The sequence below is a fragment of the Sorex fumeus genome, unplaced genomic scaffold (genome assembly GCF_029834395.1).
Source record: "Sorex fumeus unplaced genomic scaffold, SorFum_2.1 ptg000129l, whole genome shotgun sequence".
Lineage (NCBI taxonomy): Eukaryota > Metazoa > Chordata > Mammalia > Eulipotyphla > Soricidae > Sorex > Sorex fumeus.
This window is the reverse complement of record NW_026606186.1, coordinates 17,539,018-17,561,286: the sequence shown is the minus strand read 5'-3', so window position 1 is coordinate 17,561,286 and position 22,269 is coordinate 17,539,018. Positions and strand designations below refer to the sequence as shown.

General features: G+C 59.9%; 1 protein-coding gene across 1 annotated transcript in view; it reads left to right on the top strand.

The window, feature by feature from the left end:
• The window catches only part of COL27A1 (collagen type XXVII alpha 1 chain), a 129,860-nt gene that overhangs the window by 70,203 nt on the left and 37,388 nt on the right, over positions 1–22,269 (top strand). The window contains exons 17-31 of the mRNA XM_056138693.1: positions 444–497; positions 1,571–1,624; positions 2,179–2,232; positions 4,281–4,334; positions 4,456–4,509; positions 5,849–5,893; positions 7,228–7,281; positions 8,323–8,367; positions 14,385–14,438; positions 17,186–17,239; positions 17,651–17,704; positions 19,300–19,353; positions 21,364–21,417; positions 22,056–22,115; positions 22,204–22,233. Coding sequence (XP_055994668.1) covers positions 444–497; positions 1,571–1,624; positions 2,179–2,232; positions 4,281–4,334; positions 4,456–4,509; positions 5,849–5,893; positions 7,228–7,281; positions 8,323–8,367; positions 14,385–14,438; positions 17,186–17,239; positions 17,651–17,704; positions 19,300–19,353; positions 21,364–21,417; positions 22,056–22,115; positions 22,204–22,233 — 774 coding nt within the window. The remainder of the gene's footprint in view (positions 1–443; positions 498–1,570; positions 1,625–2,178; positions 2,233–4,280; positions 4,335–4,455; positions 4,510–5,848; positions 5,894–7,227; positions 7,282–8,322; positions 8,368–14,384; positions 14,439–17,185; positions 17,240–17,650; positions 17,705–19,299; positions 19,354–21,363; positions 21,418–22,055; positions 22,116–22,203; positions 22,234–22,269) is intronic.

Genomic DNA, 22,269 nt, shown 5'->3' with positions numbered 1-22,269 from the left:
AAAAAAAAAAGCAGCTCACCACTGGAGGTCAGCAGGGGCTAACCGCGGGTCGAGGAGCCCCAGGGTGAACCCTGTAAGTTCAGACGCACTCAGAGAGTCCGCAGGTCCCTTGTGTCTCATCAATTGATGGAGAAGAAAGGGGTGAGGCTCCAGGCACAGGGCCTGTGACCCCCCAGGGACAGCTCTCCAGGGCGGGAGGCCATGCACCCCTGTCAAGGGAGTTTCCAACAGAGCCAGGCGACCCTGCTTGACCCCGTCTGCTTGCTGAGCCGCTTGCTGGCTCCTCCTCCCTGCGGCCCCAGGCCCCTGCTGCTGCCTGCCGGTCAGGGGGCCTCGGGGAACAGCCTCGGCCGAGCTGTGCCTCGCGCGGGGATCTGGAGGTGGGGAAGCTTCCGGAAAGAGCGTGGTCTCCACTGTGGCCTTCTTTGCTGCTGTGCGTTTAGGGTGAACAAGGGGTTCCAGGCGTGTCAGGCGATCCCGGATTCCAAGGCGACAAGGTAACAGCCGCCGAGCTCGTCCTGCCCAGGCAGGCCGGGCCCTGCCCTGGGTGCTTCATCTCTGGCACAGCTCATGCTTGGCCTGGATCCCTCCAAACAATCGACCTCGGCCACCTGTACCCGGCCGGGCCTCTCTGCCTCTCTTCCCTCCACCTCACAGTGACACCCTCTGGCTTGGCTGCAAGCCTGGCCTGCACCCACCCCACCTCCCTTCCCCTCAAGGCACAGAGCTGGGGCCTCCTAAACTGTCCGTAGTACCCTACAGCTCCCAGGGGAACAAGCCACCCACTGCTGTCCAGCCGCTGGTCAGCCCGGCCCTGCCCACAGTTCCCAGTGCCCCTTGGGAGGTAGCCTGCCCTCTGTGGACTTTGCATGGCATCATCTGTCCCTCACCCTTGGGACCACTCTTTCCCCCAGTTTTCTTTTTTTTGGGGGGGGGGTTGTTGGGTTTCATTCCCTGTAGACTTTGAGCTCCCTGAGGATGCAGCCCTAGATGGCCCCGGCCTGGGGGAGGGGAAGGGGCTGCAAGGAACAGCCTGCGGGGGGTGTGGGAATGATGAGGGGGTGAGGCCCGGGTCCGGCCTCACAAGCTGCCTGCTGAGCCCCAGCAGCCAAGGCCGGCTCCTCTGTGCCTGGGTCCCGCACCATGTGGCCACATCTGGACATCACCCAGCCGGCCAATGAGGCCCAGATGTTGGCCCTCTCTCTCCCTGGTCCTCTTCCCGCCCTCCTGGCCGGTCTGTGAGAACCTAGCCCTGGGGGTTGAGGGCAGGGGGCGGGGGCTTGGGGTTATGAAGCCATGCAGGCTTGGCCGTTTCTCCAGCCGGCCTGCCTTGAGGTTGCCCGTGGGACAGGCAGCCCTGGGGCCTGGAGGGAGGCAGGAGGCCTGGCCACAGGGGTGCTGAGCCAAAGCTGCCGTCAGGGAAACTGAGGCAGAACTCCAAGGGCACATCTGCCCCCGCCGCCTGGAGGACGCGGGTGGGCATTTCTCCAGCTGGGCACGTTGGACAAGACACTGCCCAGCGGTGATCGTTGCTGTTCTCCTCACCTGGCTTGCGACGGGTCTTTTGCAGGGCAGCCAGGGATTGCCTGGGCCCCCGGGTGCACGGGGAAAGTCAGGGCCTCTGGTAAGTACCTTCTGCTCTGAGTTCCCCTAACCTCGTGCCCGGGTTGGGGGCAGGGGGTGCGGGAGGAGCCTGGGTGAGGCCAGGCGTGGAGAGCATCCCACTGTTCCATGAGCGCACAGCGCCCAGCAGGGTCCAGTCGGAAGCTGGGCTCCTCCTGTGCTGTTCCTCCCAGTGGGGCCAACTTACCTGCTGGACCCTCCAGTAGAGCAGGGCCTTCTCGGGCTCTCTGTAAAGCCGCCAGCCCCTCCAGGTACAAAGAACAGTATCCCTCCCATTTCGCAGATGCAGAAAACAGTTTCCACTGGGGCTAAGTGTAGCGGGCAGGTTTGCTGGGCTTCTGCCTGCAAGCAGCTGCTGATCTCTCCAGGGTCCTCCCACCCCAGGCCATCTGGAGTGGGGGGGAAAGGCGTCCTCCAAGGTGTTTCCACCCACCCCAAGGTGTTTCCACTCACCCCAAGCCACCTGGGGGCGGGGGGTGGGGGGTGGGGGAAGGGGTCGTCCAAGGCCTCTGCAGCTCCCTCAGCTGCCTCCCCGCAATCCCTTCTCCTCTGCAGGGAAAAGTTGGAGACAAAGGACCCCTGGGGTTTCCTGGGCCCCCTGGACCTGAGGTACGTGCTGTGCTGTGCTGCCCTCCCTACTCTTCGGCCTGACTGCACTTGGGCTTGGGGGTGGATCTAGGGAGAAAGCCCGTGCCAGAGGGGAAGAGAGACTTAGCTGAGTAGGTCCTAGACCTACCCTCCTCCTTCCTTTTCTGTCCCTCTGGCTTGTTCGGGACTTCTCCCAGGCTGGGGGGGCAGGTGCTCGCCTCGGGGCTTGCCCCAGGTGCTTGGCCACCATGAGCTCTGCACCACCCACCCCTCCGAGGAGCCTTCCCTGGCCTGGCGCCTCTGCATCCCCCAGCTTCAGGTTGGAGACAGCAAAACCTCTGTCAGTCCCCTGGGCTTCTTCCAGCTCTTCCGCCAACCCCTGCCAGCACCTTGCAGACATTCTGCATTACAGAACTCCCGGCTACAGGGAGCCAGAAAGAAATGTTTAAAAAAAAGAAGAAGAAGAAGAAGGTCTGGTATTTGCATGAAGAGCTGGTGTCCGATAGATGTAGGAACTGGCTGGGAGAGAAACTCCCGGGCAGGTTTCTGCCGGCCTTCCTGCCCTCTGCAGTCAGACAGCCACCCAGACCCCCAGTGCAAAGTACCCTGGCTCTGGGGGGGATGAGCAAAGCAGGGCTGAGGTCTGTGAAGGAGCATCCTTCCAGGGGACCCAGGCCAACCCCAGGCAGAGCCCCCTGCACCCCCGACCTCCCTCCCTCCCCTTCCAGCGCCCCAGTCTGCGAGCCTATTCATTCGAGAGTTCCCTGATGCTCATGGCTCTCTGAGCCGGGGTCTCCAGGCTGTTCCAGAGATCCTGTCTGCTCTCCCCAGGACGCCTGGAGAAGCGTTTCCTGAAATCCACGAGTTCTGACTTTCCACTGTGTTGCCTTTGGCCAGGACACGGCCTATCTTTAGACAATTGGAGCTGGCCTCTCTCTCAGGGCCCCTGTTCCTTCCACGGGTCATTGTGGAAAAAGCCTTTTCCGAGAGTCTGGGTTTCCCAGCAGCCTGGCCAGTGCAACTGGACAGCACGCTCCCTTTCGTTTATTAGGATCTCCCCCACCCCCTGCCCGCCCCCTGCCAGAGGATTCTGTGGAACCTTCTCAGTGAGGGCTGGTTAAGTCGCCACCAACCTCCCGAGAAGAAGGAGCCCTCCTTACTGCGTGTTTGCAGAGGACAACTGAGTCACGCATAGCAGGGAATGACGACCTCAAGGGTCCCTGTGGTGGCTGGTAGCAGATGAGGTTGAGTCTGGCTCTCTCTTGGGGCCCCCGGGCGAGATTTGGGCGGGTCTCCTCCCTGCTCCAAGCTCTATTTGGATTGGCTGACTCGGTTTCCAGAGGATGGCTCAGCTCGGCAGCCCACAGAAGCTGATGAGCGTGTCAGCGCCTTCCGGGCCCTCTGCCTGCTTTCCCAGAGACTGTGGGTGGGAGAGCACCCGCTCTTGGGGCCCCCAGGAAGGCACGCCTGTCCCTACCCGTGGGCCTGCGCTGGGGGAGCCCCCGGATTTAATCAACATCTCAGCTGCCAAGTTCTCTCTGGAGACGGGCCACCCCAGACAGCGCTTAGCACTTTTGTTTTCCAAGGCTTGGGACCTAGAATCCTTATGGGTGCAGGTGTGTGTGTGTGTGTGTGTGTGTGTGTGTGTGTGTGTGTGTGTGAGAGAGAGAGAGAGAGAGAGAGAGAGACAGAGAGACAGAGAGAGAGACAGAGAGAGACAGAGAGAGGGAGATGTAGAGAGAGAGAACAAGCCTTTATACTTGGAAAAACTTACAATGGTGGGGTTGGAGCGATAGTACAATAAGGAGAAAGCTTGCCTAGCATGCGGCCAGCCCGGGTTCCAACCCCAGCACCCCGTATAGCCCCCCGAGCACCTCCAGGAGTGATCCCTGAGCACAGAGCCAGGAGTAAGCCCAGAGTACCACTGGGCATGGCCCCCAAACCAATGAATAACTGAAGAAACAGAATGAGGGATGGGTGTGGCTCGGCTCCCTCCAAGCCTTGTGTGCCCTCTTCTAGGTGCTCCCCCCACGATGCCCCCGGGTGACCCCCTCTTCTCTTCCCTGCAGGGATTTCCAGGAGACATTGGCCCCCCAGGGGAGAACGGTCCTGAAGGTGTAAAGGTGAGAGCCGGAAGCTGCAGAATGCACCCCCTCAGGGGAACTGTCTGAGAGGAGAGGGGAGTCTTGCCAGCCTGGGGAGCAGTGGGAGGTGCTGACACCCCCTTCTTCTTCCCTTTCCCAGGGTAAGCCTGGAGCTCGAGGCCAGCTGGGACCTCCTGGGCAGCCAGGGCTAGAGGTGAGAGCAGCTGGGTCCCTGCGTGTGTGACCATCCTCCCCCACCTCCCTGCATCCTCCAACCTGCTCTGTCCCTTGGAGGGGAGGACTCAGCCCTGCACCCTCAGAGGGGAAGACTTAGCCCAGAACCTCCTCCAGCTGCCCCCAGGCCTGCCCCGACCCTTCCCAGGCCTCTGGACAGGTCCCGCCCCTCCACGGCACCCCGTCACCCTGCACCACTTCTGCGTACTGAGGTGCAGTTACAGCTGAACTGTGGGGGGTGAGGATTCCAGCTCTGCTCTGCACAGCAGTTCCTGAGCCCCTTGGCCGTGTGGCTGGTGGCGGCAGTTCCAGCCCAGCTCCACTACCCCAGAGCCCGCCCCAGCCCTGGCTCCTGACCAGGACCCGAGTCCTTGGGGATGAGGGTAGGAACTTCGGCCAGTCATGAGCAAGGGGACCAAAATGGGCGGCATCCACGGGTCTGGGGTGCCACCAGGGAGACCCCTGGGCCTTCCCACGCATGAAGCTCTCCAGCCCTGACCCCGGGGGGAGGCCCCAGTCACCCCACCCCAGGGGGGGGATGCAGGAGGCCGAGTCAGAGTCACAGCACATCTGGCTCACATGGGTCCCTCCGCGGGCCATGCAGGGCTGGCAGGGTCCCAGGGCTGGCGCCGGGAGCCGCCACGTGGCTGCTTTCCTGGAAGCTGGGGCAGAGAGGTGGGGGCGGCTGTGGAGGGGCCCCTTGATCGGGCCTCGTGGGCTGGAAAACACGCTGCCCTGCTCACTCTCCATTCATTCATTCACTCCCACGCTCCTGCATTCATTCACGCTCATTCCCTCCCCTCCCAGCCGCCTTTGGCCACGCCCACTCACCAGTGCACATGCCCTGTTCCGAGTGATGTTGGGGGCGGGTGAGTTGGGGTGGGGGACTGGCTTCGGAAAAGAGAGACCCTCTTTCGTCTAGGAACTAGTGTGAGCCTGTCAGCCCACGGACCTCCTCCCCACCCCTGCCTCCACCCGCTACCCCAGTTCACTGAAGGGGAAACTGAGGCACCCTGGGCTGAGGTCTGCTAGTGAGCAAAAGAGGAAACTAGCGGAGCCCTGTCTCTAAGTGCTACCTGGGATTCTGTCCCCCGACACCCACTGGGATTGGACGTCCCCGACCACCACTGTCCCCAAGTGCCCTGGTCCCACTCCCACTGCATGACCTGTGCTGTGAGTGGGCCAGAGAGATGGAGAGGGGGCCAGACTCCTCATTTCTGTTGGTCCAAGTGGGCCCCCCATCCCACCCCTCCCTAGCGGACCCGGCCTTCCCTTAGGATTAACGCTCCCCTCTTTTCCACCCCACGTCTCCTGACTAGGGCGACGAGGGCCCCACGGGTCCACCAGGAGCCCCTGGCTTGGAGGTGAGTGTTGCTGGGCTCGAGGAGGGGAGACTTGTCGGGAGGGCAGCCAACATCCAGCTGGCGCTTGGAGAAGAAGCCAGCCAGCAGTGATGAGCACGGGTGCGAGAGCCTGAGATGGATCCCCGGGCACTCAGTGCTGGGCTCCTGTGTACCCAGGGTGTGGCCCCTATGAGATAGAGGGGCCTGGACAACCTGGGAGGGGCAGAACCTCTCTGGAAGGAGTGAGTCTGGGTCCCCCGAGGTCTGTCACCTGCATTTTCTTAACAGGGACCATAAGAGAGACCCCACTTTTCTGTCCCACTTGACGCCCTCAAGGCTCAAAAGAGGGCGGGGGGGTTGCTGGAGTGATAGGATAGCAGGGAGGGCGTTTGCCTTATACACGGCCAACCCGGGTCCCATTCCCAGCATCCCATATGGTCCCCCGAGCACTGCCAGGAATAATTCCTGAGTGCAGAGCCAGGAGTAACCCCTGAGCATCACCGGGTATGACCCAAAAAGCAAAAAAAAAAAAAAAGTTCAGGGTACAGTCCCCCACTTTACAATGGGTGCCCCTCCACTTGGCCCCCCAAGGCCAGTCTTTTCCACCAGCATCTGCCTGTCACGCAGCAGCGTTTTGCTCTTGGAATTTCTTCAGAAATGACCGACGACCCAAAACGCTTTTCCTGGTGTGCGTTTATGCCTGTTGACTTTAGTAATTAAAACCGAGACATTTTAGAATGTATTATTAAGTCCTTGAAAGTTCATCATAAACCCATTTTAGGCTCCTCAGAGCGATCATTTAATAAAATCTGGCTCCGTCTTTAAAGGCAGCAGAACCTAGTGAACAAAGTGGTTGTTTTTACCTTTTTCCGTTTTGTTTTTGCAAATCTCTTTAATGTCAGTCCTAATGGGAGTCAGCTGGGAAATCCCCCCTTCTCCCCCCCACCCCGCTTCTGTATTCAGTCTCCTGCTGAGACCACATGGCCCGTGGCCACTGGGACACTCCACTCAAGGGCCTGGAATGAGTGGCCCCAGCTGGTGCCTTCCAGGGATTCAGAGACTGGTTCCTTTCTCCGCCTCCTGAAATGATTTTGGGGTGCCCTGGACCACACTTGGAAGGCTGCCACTTTTCACCCTGCCTTCCTCTGTGCCCCCAAGATTCTGCTCAGTCCAACAAGACCAGCTATACCCACAAGGTCACATCTGCACCCCAGAACAGCTGGCAGCCTGGGCACCACAGCTCAGCACGCTCCGTTCCTGGGGCATTGTGTCTCCACCACCCTGCCCAGGGGGATGCTTGGGAGCCCAGCAAGGCTGTCCCCCACACTTCTCTCACTCCCTTCTTTCTGATGCAGGGTCAGCCCGGCAGGAAGGGATTTCCCGGGAGGCCCGGCCCGGATGGCCTGAAGGTAAAGGGACCTGGACATGACCTGGCACGGGGCGGAGGGACGGGAGAGAGGGGGGACACTGACTCATGGGGGCCCAGACCAACCCCCAGCTCCAGGGTCAGGTTTGCACAGAGGGGAGTGATGGCCCCTCATTTTTGTAATGCATTGGGCACAGAGTGGGCGGGCGGGCGCAGACATAGTCATCCAGCAGGGCTGTACAGCGGGGCCGCCAAAGGTGGGATGTGCCTGTGAGCGGTGCTGGGGTCCTGGGAGTAGGTCGGTGGGGGTAGGGGCTGGAGCATAGTGGGTGATGTGATGGGGAGAAGGTAGGAGGTAGGAGGTGGGGATGGTGAAGGTAGTAGGGCTGGATGGAGGATGGAGATGGGGATGCTGGATGGAGGCATTGGGTGAAAGTGATATGGTAAGTATATTGCATTTCTTATAGTTTTTTCAGTTACCAGGAAGAGCTAGCCTGGCATCTGTGTGCCCCAGGTCTGTGGGGGGACATGGGGGATGAGGTGTGTGCCTGTGTCTCCTAGTCTGTGGGGGATACCGGGTGGGGCTGCCCAGATGTTTGTGAGCCAGACCCCAGCTGCTGGGAGCACACATGCTCTCTGAGGCTGTGGCCAGTTCCCACCTGCCCTCCTCCTGCCGGGGCTGCCTGATGTCTTGGGCGTGGCGGTTTCTGCTGGTCGGACCAGCAGCATTTCGGGCTCAGCCCTCTTCAGCGCTCTGTGGGACCTCGAGCCATTCACTTCGCCTCTCTGAGCTTCCCTTTCCACCTCTGCACGGTGCAGTGGGCGAGGTGTCAGACGCACTAGGAATGGGCGTGCTGCGTGATCTGCCCAGGGCCACTCGGAGGGACGGGTGACTGGGGTACCACCTCGAGGCCTGGGTGTTCCAGTCACGTAGCCCCTTGGTCCCTGTCCTTTGCGTGGAGCCTCCAAGGCTGGACATGAGGTTCCAGGCCTGTCCCTGCCAGGGGGGACGAAAGTCAGTTACCTGCTGCTCCCCGCATGTCCCATCCCCCTCCTGAGTGACGTCCCTTTTGTGTCTTTGCAGGGAGAGCCAGGGGACCCCGGACGGCCGGGGCCTGTGGGCGAGCAGGTGAGTGGGCAGGTGAGGGGGCAGATGCCCCCCTGCCGTGTGTGGGTAGGGGTGGAGGGTGGAGGTCCACCAGTCCCCACCCCCCTTTCATGGATAAGGGCACTGGCCCTCAGGGATGTGCTCATGGGGATAATGGGACTCCCCCCAGAGTGGCCATTCTGCAGGAGACTGTTAGCCCCAGAAACCGTGCCCCCATGTGATGCCAGAGAAGCTCTCTGAACAGTGCTCCGGGCCACTGTGCACACACACGCGTGTGCTCCATGTAAAGAAGGGGGACGTGGGAGCCCAGGGAAGCAGAAGTGTTTCTCGCCAGGAGCCCTGATTATACAGGGAAGGAAATGCAAACGGGTGACCCATGCACGGGTGACCTCGGGAGGTCGCCGAGACAGTGGGCAGTCACTCAGGAGGTCTGGGGGCACCCTGTGCAGAAGGGGGGGGGCGTCTTGGTAAGGGAGAACAGTGACTCTGAGTGTTTGTCTCCCGCCCAAGGTTCAGTCTCTGGGTGCGAGCGTCAGGTCTGAAGGCAGCAGTAGCCGCTGACACTACAATATGGTGTTCACTAATCCCCACTGAGCTGTGAGCCGCGGGGGGTGCCCAATAGCTTCCCCTTTTCGAATGGCAGGGTGGGAGCCCGCTCAGGGTGCCCAGAAGGACATGGGTCCACAGGCTCGTCTGTAGCGTGAGAGCAGTTCACGCCGACTCCCTCCCCGGCCCCGTAACATCTGCTGGGGGGAGAAAGGAATTCCCACAGGGGGAGGGCTGGGGTTTTGAAACCTATCCAGTGTCATTCGAGCACATTCTGTGGGAAGCCCGGGAGTTTGGAAGGGCTGCCGCGGCCTGGATCTATTTCCAGATCGAAAGGAGGCAAGAAAGAAAGAAAAAAAAAGATGATCCGCCAGTTTAATTTTACGGTTGCGCTGAGGGTAGATCCCTCAGGAGCTAGGTCCTTGGAACCCTGGAATGGCAGGATGCCAGGGATGGCGGGAAAGCCCCCAGCCCTGCATCCTCACCTCGTCTGTGCCTTGGGGCCCTTTGGCAAAGCCTCCCCCACCCCCACTCCTCAACCCTTGTTCAGAATAGAGTTGTTAAGTGCATAAAATGGGACCGAAGGAGTGCCAAGCAAACCAATTTTCCTGAGACTAAATTTTGAAATAAACTTAAATTGTGAATTGTAGAGATAAGTTGCTGCTGCAGTTTCCTCCTCCTCCTCCTCCTCCTCCTCCTCCTCCTCCTCCTCCTCTTCTTCTTCTTCTTCTTCTTCTTCTTCTTCTTCGTCTTCTTCTTTCCTCCTCCTCCTTCTCCTCCTCCTCCTTCTCCTCCTCCTCTTCCTCCTCCCTCTCCTCCTCCTCCCACTCTTTCTCTTCCTCCTCCTCCCTCTCATCCTCCTCCTCCCTCTCCTCCTCCCTCTCCTCCTCCTCCTCTTCCTCCTCCCACTCTTTCTCTTCCTCCTCCTCCTCATCTTCTTCTTCTTCCTCTTCCTCCTCCTCCTCCTTCTCCCCCTCTTCTTCTTCTTCTTCTTCTTCTTCTTCTTCTTCTTCTTCTTCTTCTTCTTCTTCTTCTCCTCTCCTCCTCTTCTCCTCCTCCCTCTCATCCTCCTCCTCCTCCCTCTCCTCCTCCTCCACCTCCTCCTCCTATTTTCTTTGAATAACCATGCATTACAAAGCCACAAAGATGTTCATGGCTGAGTTTCGGGCATATAATGTTCCAACATCAATCCTTTCACCACTGTCCACTACCCTCCACCAATGTCCCCAGTTCCTCCCCCCATCCCCCTGCCTGCCTCTGTGGCAGCAACTTTCCCCCCTCCCCCATTGTCCTAGTGTCCCATCCCTCCCATCCCCACCCAGGTGGCAAGCTTCCTACTGCAGACCAGTTCTGCTCTTTGTTTCTGTTGCCTTTGGGCATTTGATATTCTCCTAGGATGTTCCTTTCTATTCCACATGCGAGAGCATGTAAGAGAGATCATTCTGGGTCTGTCGCTTTCCCTCTAACTTCACGCAGCTGATACCCTCCTGACCCACCTGTGTAGCACCAGGTTGCACAACTCTGTCTTTCCTTAGGGCTGAGGAGTATTCCACTGTGTAGATGTGCAGTGGTTTCTTTATCCGCTCGTCTGCTGGTACACACTTGAGTGATTTCCAGGTTCTGGCTATTGTGAATTGTGCTGCAATGAACATGGGCGTGCAGATGGCCTTTATGCCGTGTGCTTGGCACATAAGCTTCTTTGTCACGGCCTTCAGTGATGATTTCGGATGGCAGAGTTCCAACAGGGCCTTCGTCATCAGAAACCCTTGCCAGAGCCTTCACATTGTATTTTAGATGTCCGAAGCAATGGTTATCAGGTGACCAGTAAACACCAGTGAGCTCACCTGGGGCCTGTGGGTGCTTGGGGGCAGTGCTCAGTTTCTGTTCCCAGTCAGTGCCGTGGCTGTCATCCTGAGGCTGGAGCACACCCTTGGCATGTGGCACAGTCAGATTCAGCCCTCAGGACCCCCTGGTTTCCTGACCCTGCTCCACCCCCAAACGAAACTACAACCCAGAGCTGCCACTTTTGCCTTCCAAGGACCCTAGGTTCAGGCTTCCAGTATTGGCTGGAGCGAGACTACAGTGGGTAGGGCGCTTACCTTGCACGTGGCTGACCCAGGTTCAATCCCCAGAACCATAAAGGGCCCCCTGAGCACTGCCAGGAGTGATCCCCGAGCACTAGTGGAGACGAAGCCGTGAGTCAGATGTAGCCCCCCAAAACCCTCTGAGACAAAAAAAAAATTATGGTTATTATAAAAGATCTAGAATTTAGGAGCCCGCTGCTGCCCTCTGGGGCTGGTAGGGAGACTGATCTTGACTAAGATGCCAAATAGGGGGACAGCAGAGCTGGGACAGGAGGACAGGGTCTCCTCGGCCTGGGACAGAGCAGGGAGGCCTCTGGCGTTGGGTTGGAGGTCCATGGCAGCTGGGTGGAACAGACCGATCCTGCAGAGTGACAGGTGCCCATGAGAAGCCCTTCCCGCTAACCCAGCCTCGCACACATTCATTGGACACCTGCTGGCCTATCAACATCAACATGTGCCCACCCCCTGCCCCAGCGGCCTCTGGCAAAGCTATTATTGGCCCCACAGGGGGCACAAAAAGGGGCAGGCTCTGAGCAGCCACTGGCCCTGGATCTCAGACACCCACAAGCTCAGAGCCAGGACAGACCCTTGTGTCTGCCCTATGACTTCCTGAGCCCCCAGCCTTCTACGATCCCACAGTGACTGTTTTTCGGGACCAGCCTCTTCTCAGAACTTCTCCATCTGGGCCTGGGCATTCCCTAAAAAAGTCCAGCCACTCCTTGTGGGAGTTCAGGCTGCTCTGACTAACACCAGGGCCTCTCTCTCTCTCTCTCTCTCTCTCTCTCTCTCTCTCTCTCTCTCTCTCTCCCCTCTCTCTCTGTCATTCTCTTGCTCTCTCGATCACTCGCTTGCTTGCTCTCTTGTTCACTCTCTTGATTGTTCTTTATTGCTCCCTCTCGCTCACTCTCTCATGCTCTCTCTCTTTCTCTCTCCCTCTCTCTCGCTCTGTCTCTCTTGCTTGCTCTTTCTCTCACTCGCTCTCTCTCACACTCTCTTGCTCCCTCTCTCTTTCTCTTTCTCACTCTCTCCCTCTTTCTTTCTCTCTCTGTCTCTCTCTGTCTCTCTCTCTCTCTCTCTCTCTCTCTCTCTCTCTCTCTCTCTCTCTCTTTCTCTCTCTGGCAGGGCTGAGGGAATCCTATGGGGTAACTGTCACTGTCCTCCTTTTATTCATCGATTTGCTCAAGTGGGCCCAGTAACATCTCCATTTTGAGACTTCTTGTTACTGTGTTTGGCACATTGAATATGTCATGGGTAGCTTGCCAGGCTTTGCTGTGCGGGCGAGATACTCTCGGTAGCTTGCCGGGCTCTCCCAGAGGGTACGAGGGATTAAACCCGTGTCAGCCGTGCACAAGGCAAGCACCTCACTCACTGTACTGTCGCTCCGCCCCGCCCCGCCTTCCTTTAAAACTACCCCAAGTGGAAAAAGAGGGGTTTCCCATTGATCGGGTTTGTGTGTTCTGCATTTCTGAGTCTCAGAACCACCCTTGGGCAGTCACAGGGAGGGGCGTAAACCTTCATCTAAAGACCCCCACAGGTGCAGCACAGAGGATCACTTGCCTGGGGACCCACCTAGCAGGAGATGGACTAGGGCTGACCTAGATAAAGTGCCGGCGTGGGGCCGGGCACCGGGCAAATGCCAGGCGTTAGTCAGCCCGCGGTGGCCTGGAAAGGGCACTGGCTTCCCTCGGCGTGGTTGCCACCGCCCCACACGTGGGCATTTCCTTTGACCGGCTAGCCATGACCTCATACCTAGCACCTCATTCCTCTCCCCTCCGACGTCAGCCCCGGGCCAGACCCTGCACTGTGCCCACGCTGCCCTGCTCCTCTGCCCTGGAGGCCCAGGGTGGTGTGGGTGGGGCTCTGGCCTGCAGTCCAGAGAGGAAACGTCATGCCCCCGCCTGGCTGCCTCTTGCAAACTCGGGGAGACCCCAAGCTGGCTCTGGGGAAGGAGGTGGCACCCCCACCCTCACTGGGTGACCAGCCACCCCATGGCTGCACCTTCTCGAACCTGTTGCCTGGTGGTGCCTGTTCTGCGTGTTTCTGGCCAGTGTTGGGGGCAGGGAGCTGGCCTTAGGGGTCGATGCGCTCAGACTCTGGTTCTCCTAGAACTCTGGAGGGCAAACGTGGCCTTCTCCAGAGCTGCGCTGCATCCCTGCAGCTCCCAGGAGTCGCCCTTGTTCTGGGTTTTCTGGGGTCGGGTAGGAATCGTGGCCTACCTGGCTCCGGTCTCTCTCCAGCAGGGGCCTGTCTGCCTGCCCTTCGCCCCCGCCCTATGGCATGAGGCCTACAGAAGCCGAAGGGATGTGGGGCAAGGGACAGAGACACTGTGTGTGTGCGTGTATATATGCACATACACTAGTGTGAAGCACAGTGTGACTGTGTATATGTGTGTGTGTGTGTGTGTGTGTATGTGCAGGCATTCCCGGGAAGTACACTGAAGCTGTGTGTATGTGCACACGTGTGTGTACGTTGCACATGCACTCTCGAGAAGCACAGTGTACTGTGTGTGTATGTGTGCGTGTGTGTGTGTGTACATGTGCAGGCACTCCCGGAAAGCACACTGCAACTGTGTGTGTGCATGCACGTGCCTGCATGTGTGTGTGTGTGTACATGCACAAACACTTGTGGGAAGCACAGTGTGACTGTGTGTATGTGTCTTTGTGTCTGTGCAGGCATTCCCGGGAAGCACACTGAAACTGTGTGTATGCGCACACACTTGTGTGTACATGCACACACACTCCCGAGAAGCACAGTGTGACTGTGTGTGTATGTGTGTGTGTGTGTGTGTGTTTGTGTACGTGTGTGCGTGTGCATGCATGTGTGTGTGTGTGTGTGCATGTGTGTGCACGTGTGTTTATGTGCAGGCACTCCCGGAAACCACCATGTGACTGTGTGTGTGCATGCATACGTGTGTGTATGTGCATGTGTGTGCGCACGCACGCATATATCCACTGGTACATGGCGCCCTTGCAGCTAGGAAAGGCGTCTCTGCAGGACGCAGCCGGGCCTCTCCTTCCCAACTTCTCTTTGGTTGACTTGGCTCTGAGAGTGGCATCCCAGTGGACAAATTTGTTCCTGTCCTTGACAGAGCCCAGAGCCAGCCTCTTCCCTCCCTCCCACCGCCCCGCCCCGCCAGCCCCCGGAGCTCCAAACGTGGCCCGGTGTGGCTGCCTCCCAGCTCCTGGCTCGGGAAGAAATGTGTGGCTCCCGGGGCTGCTGGCAGCCGCCCACTCCCAAATGCGAACCATCTGCTCCAGTGAGGGGAGTCGGGACAGTGCCCGGCCCGGGTTCTGCGTCCCGGCGGGGCTGGAGGCGCCGGCAGGGAGGGGACTCCCAGGAAGGCAGGGCCAGAGTCCCTGAGCTCACGCCATCCCTCTTTTCTCTTGCTTCCGTGAATGCTCCCTTTAGGGACTTCTGGGATTTGTCGGCCTGGTGGGGGAGCCGGGCATCGTGGGAGAAAAGGTAAGCCCCCCCCCCGGGGGACTAAGTCAACGGACATGGTATTTGGGGATTTAAAAAAAAAAGATGAAAGAGGGGACATGGCAGGGCTGGAGCAATAGCACAGTGGGTAGGGCGTTTGTCTTGCACACGGCCGACCCGGGTTCGATTCCCAGCATCCCATATGGTCCCCTGAGCACCACCAGGGGTAATTCCTGAGTGTAGAGGCAGGAGTAACCCTTGTGTATCACCAGGTGTGACCTAAAAAGCAACTGTCACTATAGCACAGTCCTCCTGTTGTTCATCGATTTGCTTGAGCGGGCCCAGTAACGTCTCCATTGGAGACTTTGTTGTTACTGTGTCTGGCATATCAAATACGTCACGGGGAGCTTGCCAGGCTTTGCCGTGCAGGCGAGATACTCTCGGTAGCTTGCCGGGCTCTCTGAGAGGGGCGGAGGAATCGAACTCGGGTTGGCCATGTTGGCCACTTGCAAGGCAAATACCTACCCGCTGTGCTATTGCTCCAGCCCTAAAAAGGAAAAAAAAAAAAAAAGAAGGAAGGAAAGAAAGAAGACATGGCAAGAGAGCTCTGGGGGGTAGCACACATGCCTTGCATGCGGATGCCCTGAGCCCAGGCATTGAATGCTCACCCGGCACCCTCAGTGCTGCCAGGAGTGGCCGTCATAAAGTGATAAAAGTGGACGGAGCATCAATAATCCAGCAGGGAGGACACTGACCTTGCACACAGCCAACCTGAGTTTCATCCCTGGCCCCTATATTGTTCTGCCAGAAGTAACCCCTGAGCACTGCCAGGTGTGGCTCCAAACCCACAATAGGGAAATAAGTCGAATAAAATGATGATGAGGGCCAGCGAGTGTAGGCTTCAGGCCTCATTCCCGCGGCGTCTCCTCGATGCCCTGACATTCGGGGCCCTCACAAGCCATTGTCCGCTTTCCCAGACCTTTCCTCAGGCCTCTGCCCGCACCCCCGTCCACATCTCGGAGTCCACGTGTGTGTGTGGCAGCCTTTGGTGGGGGTGATCTGGGCCTCTCGGGGTGGTGCGCTGACCCGCAGGGGGTGGGCCCGGCAGGAGATGGGGTTGCAGGGAGGGATGGCTCTGTGTTTCCCACTGGCAGATCTCCAAGGGCAAAACTGGGCTTTGAACTAGGTTCTGGCCTGGAGGTCCCCCAACACGGCCTGCTGAAGCCACTCCCTTGGCAGCCCTGGGCTAGCCCCTCAGCTAGTGACCCTGGCGGGTCCCACCTCCTTGGTCGGCGTGGGCCTGTGTGTCAGCCCCACAGCCGGGTCTCTGGGCAAGCCAGAATGACCCCCGCTAGGAAATTGGGAAACCAAGATCCACCGAAAGCACCTCCCTGCCCTACTGGGACCCATCAACCTCTCCAGGCTCCTCCCAGGCTCCATCCCCATCACTCCCCACATCCCAGAGCCCCGCTCCACGCCCTCCTCCTCCTCTTCCTTCTCCTCCTCCTCCTTTTCCTCTGCTTGTCATGGCTACTTTAAAATCACTATAGAGGGCTGGAGTAATAGCACAGTGGGTAAAGCATTTGCCTTGCATGTGGCCGGCCTAGGTTCGATTCCCAGCATCTCATATGGTCCCCTGAGCACCGCCAGGAGTAATTCCTGAGTTCAGAGCTAGGAGTAACCCCTGTGCATTGCTGGAAAAAATATAAAATAAAATCACAATAGAGTCAGGAGAAAGTGCAAACAATAGAGGACCAAGGGTCCCCACCCACCCACCACTACCACCACCACCGGGAACTCAGGTATCTACACTGCAGTGTCTGCACCAGCTCTGGCCTTTGGGGAATCCAATGGTCCCGGACAGGGCCAGAGCAATAGTCTAGCATCTAGGGCAATCACCTGGGACAAGGCTGACCCAGGCGTGAGCCCCAGCTCCCCATAAGGTCCCTCAAGCCCTGCCAGGAGGGAGTGATTCCTGAGTGCAGAGCCAGGAGTCAGCCCTGGGCAGTGCCAAGTATAGCCCCCAAAGCAAAACAAAACCGAACAAATGGTCTTGAACTGTTTTTTTTTACCCATGCTAGCCTCTGCCAGACACATGTGCCCTGCTCCCCGTCCCTGTTTTCCTCTCCTCCACGCCGTGCCAGCATCTTCTGGCTCAGGCGAGGCGGTCTACAGGAAGCCTTCCCTCCGCTCCTGCACCCCGGAAGCCCCAGACCCTGCTGAGCTACGTGTGTCCCATCCCTCCTCCACACACACACACAGGGCCTCAGCAGAGCCGTCCTCCCCACCCCTCCATTTTTCCTGTCCCTGACCGGGCATGCTGGTGGCCCTCTCGGCACCCAGCACATGTGTGCGTGAATCTGAGCAGGTTGGTGCCTGCTGTGAGGTAGCCTCCCACCACTCTTCCTGTCCTGCTGAGGAGCACCCAGGATGTCTAAGACGAAGGGGGGAGGGGCCTGGGGCGAGTGTTTCAGCAAGCTTGGCCCAGGGCTGACAGGAGCCGAGGTGACAATCAGCAGTGCGTCCTTAATCAGGACCGTCCTTGCCCGCGGGATGCCCATGGGTGCCCCTGCATAGCTGCTGAGGCCAGTGGGGCAAAGCGAGGGGGGGTGGGGGGTCTGGCTCTTGCTGGTGGGACCCCAGACTGGACCCTCCCCTGCCACTGCCCACAGGCCAGGCAGAGACGTCCTATAGTCCTGTCACCTCCTTGGCTTCCGGAGGGTCCCCTCTGTCCCACCCGGGAGCCACACCAGCGCCGTGCCCTCCCTGAACTGCTTCCTCTCTCTCAGGGTGACCGGGGCATGATGGGACCCCCAGGCGCCCCCGGACCCAAGGGGTCAATGGTAAGGACACCTGCCTTCCCTCGCCCTTCCTCTTCTCTGCCTGTCTCTGAGCGTCTCATCACGGCCCAACTCTCCTCCTCCTCCTCCTCCTCCTCCTCCTCCTCCTCCTCCTCCTCCTCCTCTTTCTCCTCCTTCTCCTTCTCTTTCTTCTCTTTCTCCTCCTCTTTCTCCTCCTTCTCCTTCTCTTTCTTCTCTTTCTCCTCCTCTTTCTCCTCCTCCTTTTTCTCCTACTCCTCCTCCTCTTCCTCTTCTTCCTCCTCCTCTTCCCCCTCCTCCTCCTATTTCTTCTCCTCCTCCTCCCCTCCATGGGGCCCTGGGGTGGCAGGGGGTGCACGGAGTCGGCCGAGGCAGGGCCCGAGGGGAAGAGGGAACCCCTTCCACAGCTGACGCCTCCCCGCTTTTCTCGGGCAGGGTCATCCTGGAACACCCGGTGGCGTTGGGAACCCTGGAGAGCCTGGACCCCCGGTAAGCAAAGCACTTGCCCCCCGCCCAACGGCTCTGCCCCCTCTGACCCCTCTGCCAGCTTCTGGGGCTTTCTGAGGCCGCGTTTGCTTATGTGGAAAATGGGAGAGGACTGCAAGGGACATGGGCCAGTGTGGGCTGAAATTTGCAGCGATCATGGTGCTGTGAATGGAGTGTGTGTGTGTGGGGGGGGCGGGATGGTGGGGTGACGGGGGTGTGGCACTGGGTGTGGGGGGTTGGGGTGTGGAGTGATGGTGGTTGGTGGGGATCAAGGTAATGAAGGTGCGGGTCATGTGGGGAGGCACTGAGGGTGCGGGTAATGTGGGGTGGTGGTGGCGGGAGGTTGTGGGGGGTCTCGGAGATGGGGGGCCATATAGTCGTGGTGTGGCGGGGGTGGGGGTGGCTAGTGGCCACACAGGAGCATCCGCGGAACTGCTCTGTCGTGGTAGGGAGGAAGAAGGGGCGCAGGTGCCGTATCCCTGGGACCCAGGGGTAGCAGGGGGAGGGGAGGGGAGGAGCATGGCCACCATGGGACGGGCCAGTGCTGAGGGGCTTCTGCCGAAGGTCCTGGCCAGAGGGGGCTGATGTGCAGGGCTGGGCTGGAACTGGAGGCAGGAATCAGCAGAGGTCACCTGCCCCCTCTCTGCTCTGTCCCCCTTCTGCCCCTTTGTCCACTTCCACTGTCCCTGGTCTCATGGTCCCAGGGACATTAGGAGGGCCTAATCTTGATTTTAAAAATAGGGGCTGGAGTGATAGCACAGCGGGTAGGGCATTTGCCTTGCACACAGCCGACCCGGGTTCAATTTCCAGCATCCCATATGGTCCCCTGAACATTGCCAGGAGTAATTTCTGAGCTCAGAGCCAGTTGTAACCCCTGTGCATCACCGAGTGTGACTCAAAAAGAAAAAAAAATTAGCACACAAGGCTCTATCATTTCTTCATCCATGGAGATAAGGGGGCCCCTTGGCTGGGCCAGGCTCTACTCCTATCTTGGCACCCCCCACTAAGCTCCCCTGAACCCCCACACACATCCTAGTTCCTCAGCCCCTCGGTCAGAGCTTGTGGACCCCTCTATGGGAGTCTTACCAGGGCTCCTGCCTCTCCTTGCTGGTGGGAGACAGTTGTAGGGAACAGTTGGCATTGGAGAAGAGCTTTGGTCAAGAATGTGCCTGCAGGAGCCAGAGCCATTGCGAGCACAGCGGGGAGGGCGCCTGCCTCAAATGCAGCCGGCCCAGATCCGATCCCCGGCACCCCATATGGTCCCCCGAACATTGCCAGGCATAGTTCCTGAGCGCAGAGCCAGGAGCAAGCCCTGGGCACTTCCACATGTGGCCCCCAAATCAATCAAACGAGCGAACATTACTGTTGCCAGCCTCTTGTTTGGGAGATGGAGACTCGTCCCCACTCCCTGGGTTCCCGGGAATGGTGGGGGCCCGCCTGCGGGACCTGACATCAGCTCTCACCCACTCTGCTTCTCTGACTGCACCCCTCCCTCCGTGTGTGTGTGTGTGTGTGTGTGTGTGTGTGTGGTGGCGGGGTGGGGGGGAGTCCCCCTGCTGCCGCAAAGTGGCTTTCCTATCTTTGTCTCCTCCCCACAGGGTCCTCGGGGGTCTCGAGGCCCACCAGGCATGAGAGGCCCAAAAGGACGCCGGGTAAGTGCAGACCACCACCCCCTCCCCGCCCCCCGCCTGCCCATCCCCACCCCTGCCCAGCCCTGAGGCCTTATGTTGCTTTTATAACCCCCCACCGGTGGGTGTCCAGGTCTCCCTGGGGTCTGACTCCAGGGAGAAACACGAGTTTCTGGAAACACGAGTTTGCCCACCTCTGCCCAACACCTGTCCTGACTGGCCACCTTGAGTCCTCCCCACGCAGTGGACACGAACAGTCCTCTGCTCTCTTATTCATCTACCTGCTCACACGTTCCTCTCGCCATCTCTGTCGCACCTGCTGTGCCAGGCGCCATCAGTTCCTGCCAGAATGGGTCGAGCTTACCCGCTGCCTGGACAAGCTCAAATCCATCGAACAGAGCCCCTGGGCCCACCCGGGTCCCCCATATTGGGTGCAGAGCAGAGGCTGCCCGGAAGGGCCACCTCACCTGGCCCCGGGGCCGGGAAGGCATCCTGTGGACAGACAGGGGGTCGGCTGAGATCAGAGGGAGCCCTGTGGTTGTGTGTGTGTGTGTGTGTGTGTGTGTGTGTGTGTGTGTGTGTGTGGTGGGGGGTGGAGGGGGAGGACTTCCAGGGCTGTAAGCCCAACCCCCGTCCACCTTCCCCCTGGTCCCAGCCAGGAGTACCACAGAGGCGGGGACAGACGACAGGGCCCCACCAGGGAGGCCACCCCCCACTGCCCTGCCCACGGGGAATTAGGGAGCCTCAGTGGGCTTTAAGTAAGGGCTGGGCTGGGCTGGGCTGGGCTGGGCTCGTTAACATGTGGTCATCACCAGGACTTCGAATGTGCCAGGTCCTGCCTGCCGCCTGCGTGAGCCCTTCCATCCTTACCGCCACCCTCTCAGATCAGGGCGATGGTTCTTTTCGTGCCGCCGACAGGGAAAACAGAGGCACAGAGAGGTCAAGTCCCTTGTCTCAGTTTGCCCAGCTGGACAGCGTCCGAGCTGAGTTTTGATCCCAAGGCCCCTGGCTCTTTGGCCTCCCCATCCACCACGCAGGGAAGATTGAGTAGATTCCTGCTCCCTTCTGAGATGGGGTGGGGGGGCAGGCCGGGCTGCCCAGTCAAGAAAGAGGACAGGCGATGGTGTGGGCAGAGAGGGCGGCCAGGCTGGGCAACCACACTCCAGGCTGGAATCTCTGAGTCTCTTGGCTGACTTTCACGTGCTTCGGGATTTCCCCAGAGCCAGACAGCCTGGGAGAGGGCCGAGGAGGAGGCCTTCCTCCTGCCACTGGGTCTCTGTGGGGGCGGGGGGGGGGGGCAGCGGAGGCCCCGTAGAGCGAGACTGGCCCCCCGGCTGCTGCTGTGCCAACATGGGGCCTGGGGCGAAACCCGTCCCCGCGATGGGCTTCAGGGACCCCCTGGTGTAGGGGGTAGGGGAGAGTCCGCCTGTGTCGGGATGCAGACCTCATCCCAGAGTCACGCTGGCCCCACCTCAGCCTGTCCCCCTCCTCCTCCTCTCCCCCATCCTGGCCCTACCTGCTGCCCCCCCAGCCCTTATCCTGATCCACCCCACTGCTCTGGTCCTACCCCCCCCATACACACACACACACACACACACACACACACACACACACACACACACACTCCATCCCTCCCCTTGTCCTCTGCTGGAATCAGGCCCCGGAGTCTGCAGGCGAGAGGTACACCAGAGAGGGGTCACGCACCCCCGCCTGGGTCCCCTGCCCTCGACTCCCCAGCACCATGGTTCTTGTCCTGAAGCGCCCCTGCCACGGGGGTCGGGCCCCTTCTCTGCTCCGGTTCCCAGTCTCCACATCTGTGAACTGGGCTGGTGCACGGACGCCCCCTTTGCCCCTCCGCGTCTCATTAAACGGGGTTGTTCGGGTGGCATTGGCCCTGCCGGAGCATAGTGGGTGGGGGCTCATGCCCCGGGCAGCCACCGTGAGGGCAGGGAGCTCAGGCTGGTGCATGCGGGCACAGGCCCCTCCTGTTTGTGCCCGCCCGTGCACTCTGCTAGCCCCCTGCTCCAATTCCAGGGCCCCCGAGGACCTGACGGACCGGCTGGAGATCAGGGGTCCCGAGGCCTGAAGGTACTGCCTACCCTGCTGCCCTGCCCAGGCCCTGCGTACAGAGCCTGGGAGCCCCTTGGCCACCTCGTCCTGGGAGGACGAGAGAGAGAGAGAGAGAGAGAGAGAGAGAGAGAGAGAGAGAGAGAGAGAGAGAGAGAGAGGAGGCATGTGCAAAGGCCCGGAGAGACAGGACAGGGATTGGGGCATGTGCCCTGAGTGCAGCCGGCTGGTCCTGTCTCTCCAGGGAACTGGGCATCGCCGAATGCAGCCCTGAAGCACGGCTTGGGGTGTCCAGGGCCTCCCCACCCCCACAAGGCCTCTCCATTGAACCAGGGAGCGAGTGGCCTAGGCTGGCTGAGGGTCACTGCAGAAAGGTCTCCTGAGCACTGCTGGGGGCGTGGGAGGCGGCGGCACCGGAAAGACGCATGAGCCAGAGGAAGCTATCGAGAGGGGGAAACCTTCCCCAGATCCCCCAAACTTCTCCCAGGGTCCGAGAGCTGTCCCCTAGGAGGACACCTGGGGCTCAGCCCCCTGCCTTTGCTGCCAAGCCCCTCCCCTCGCTGGGCCTCAGTTTCCCCGCGCATAGGGAGATAGCTGGCAGCGTGCCCGTGGCATGGGGTGGGGGCGCCCTCCCACCACACCTGCTTTACTCCCCACAGGGCTCCCCAGGACCTCAGGGCAGACGGGGCCAGCCTGGACAGCAGGTACGTGGGGCCGAGGCCAGACCCCCACCTCCCCCTGTTCCCTGCTGCGTCCTGTGGGCCTCAAGGGACCCCCCACGTGTGTTTCAGGGCGCGGCTGGGGGAGCGGGGCCTCGCGGGCCCACGAGGGTTTCCGGTAAGTAGGGTGGGGGATGCAGAGCTGGGTGCCTCC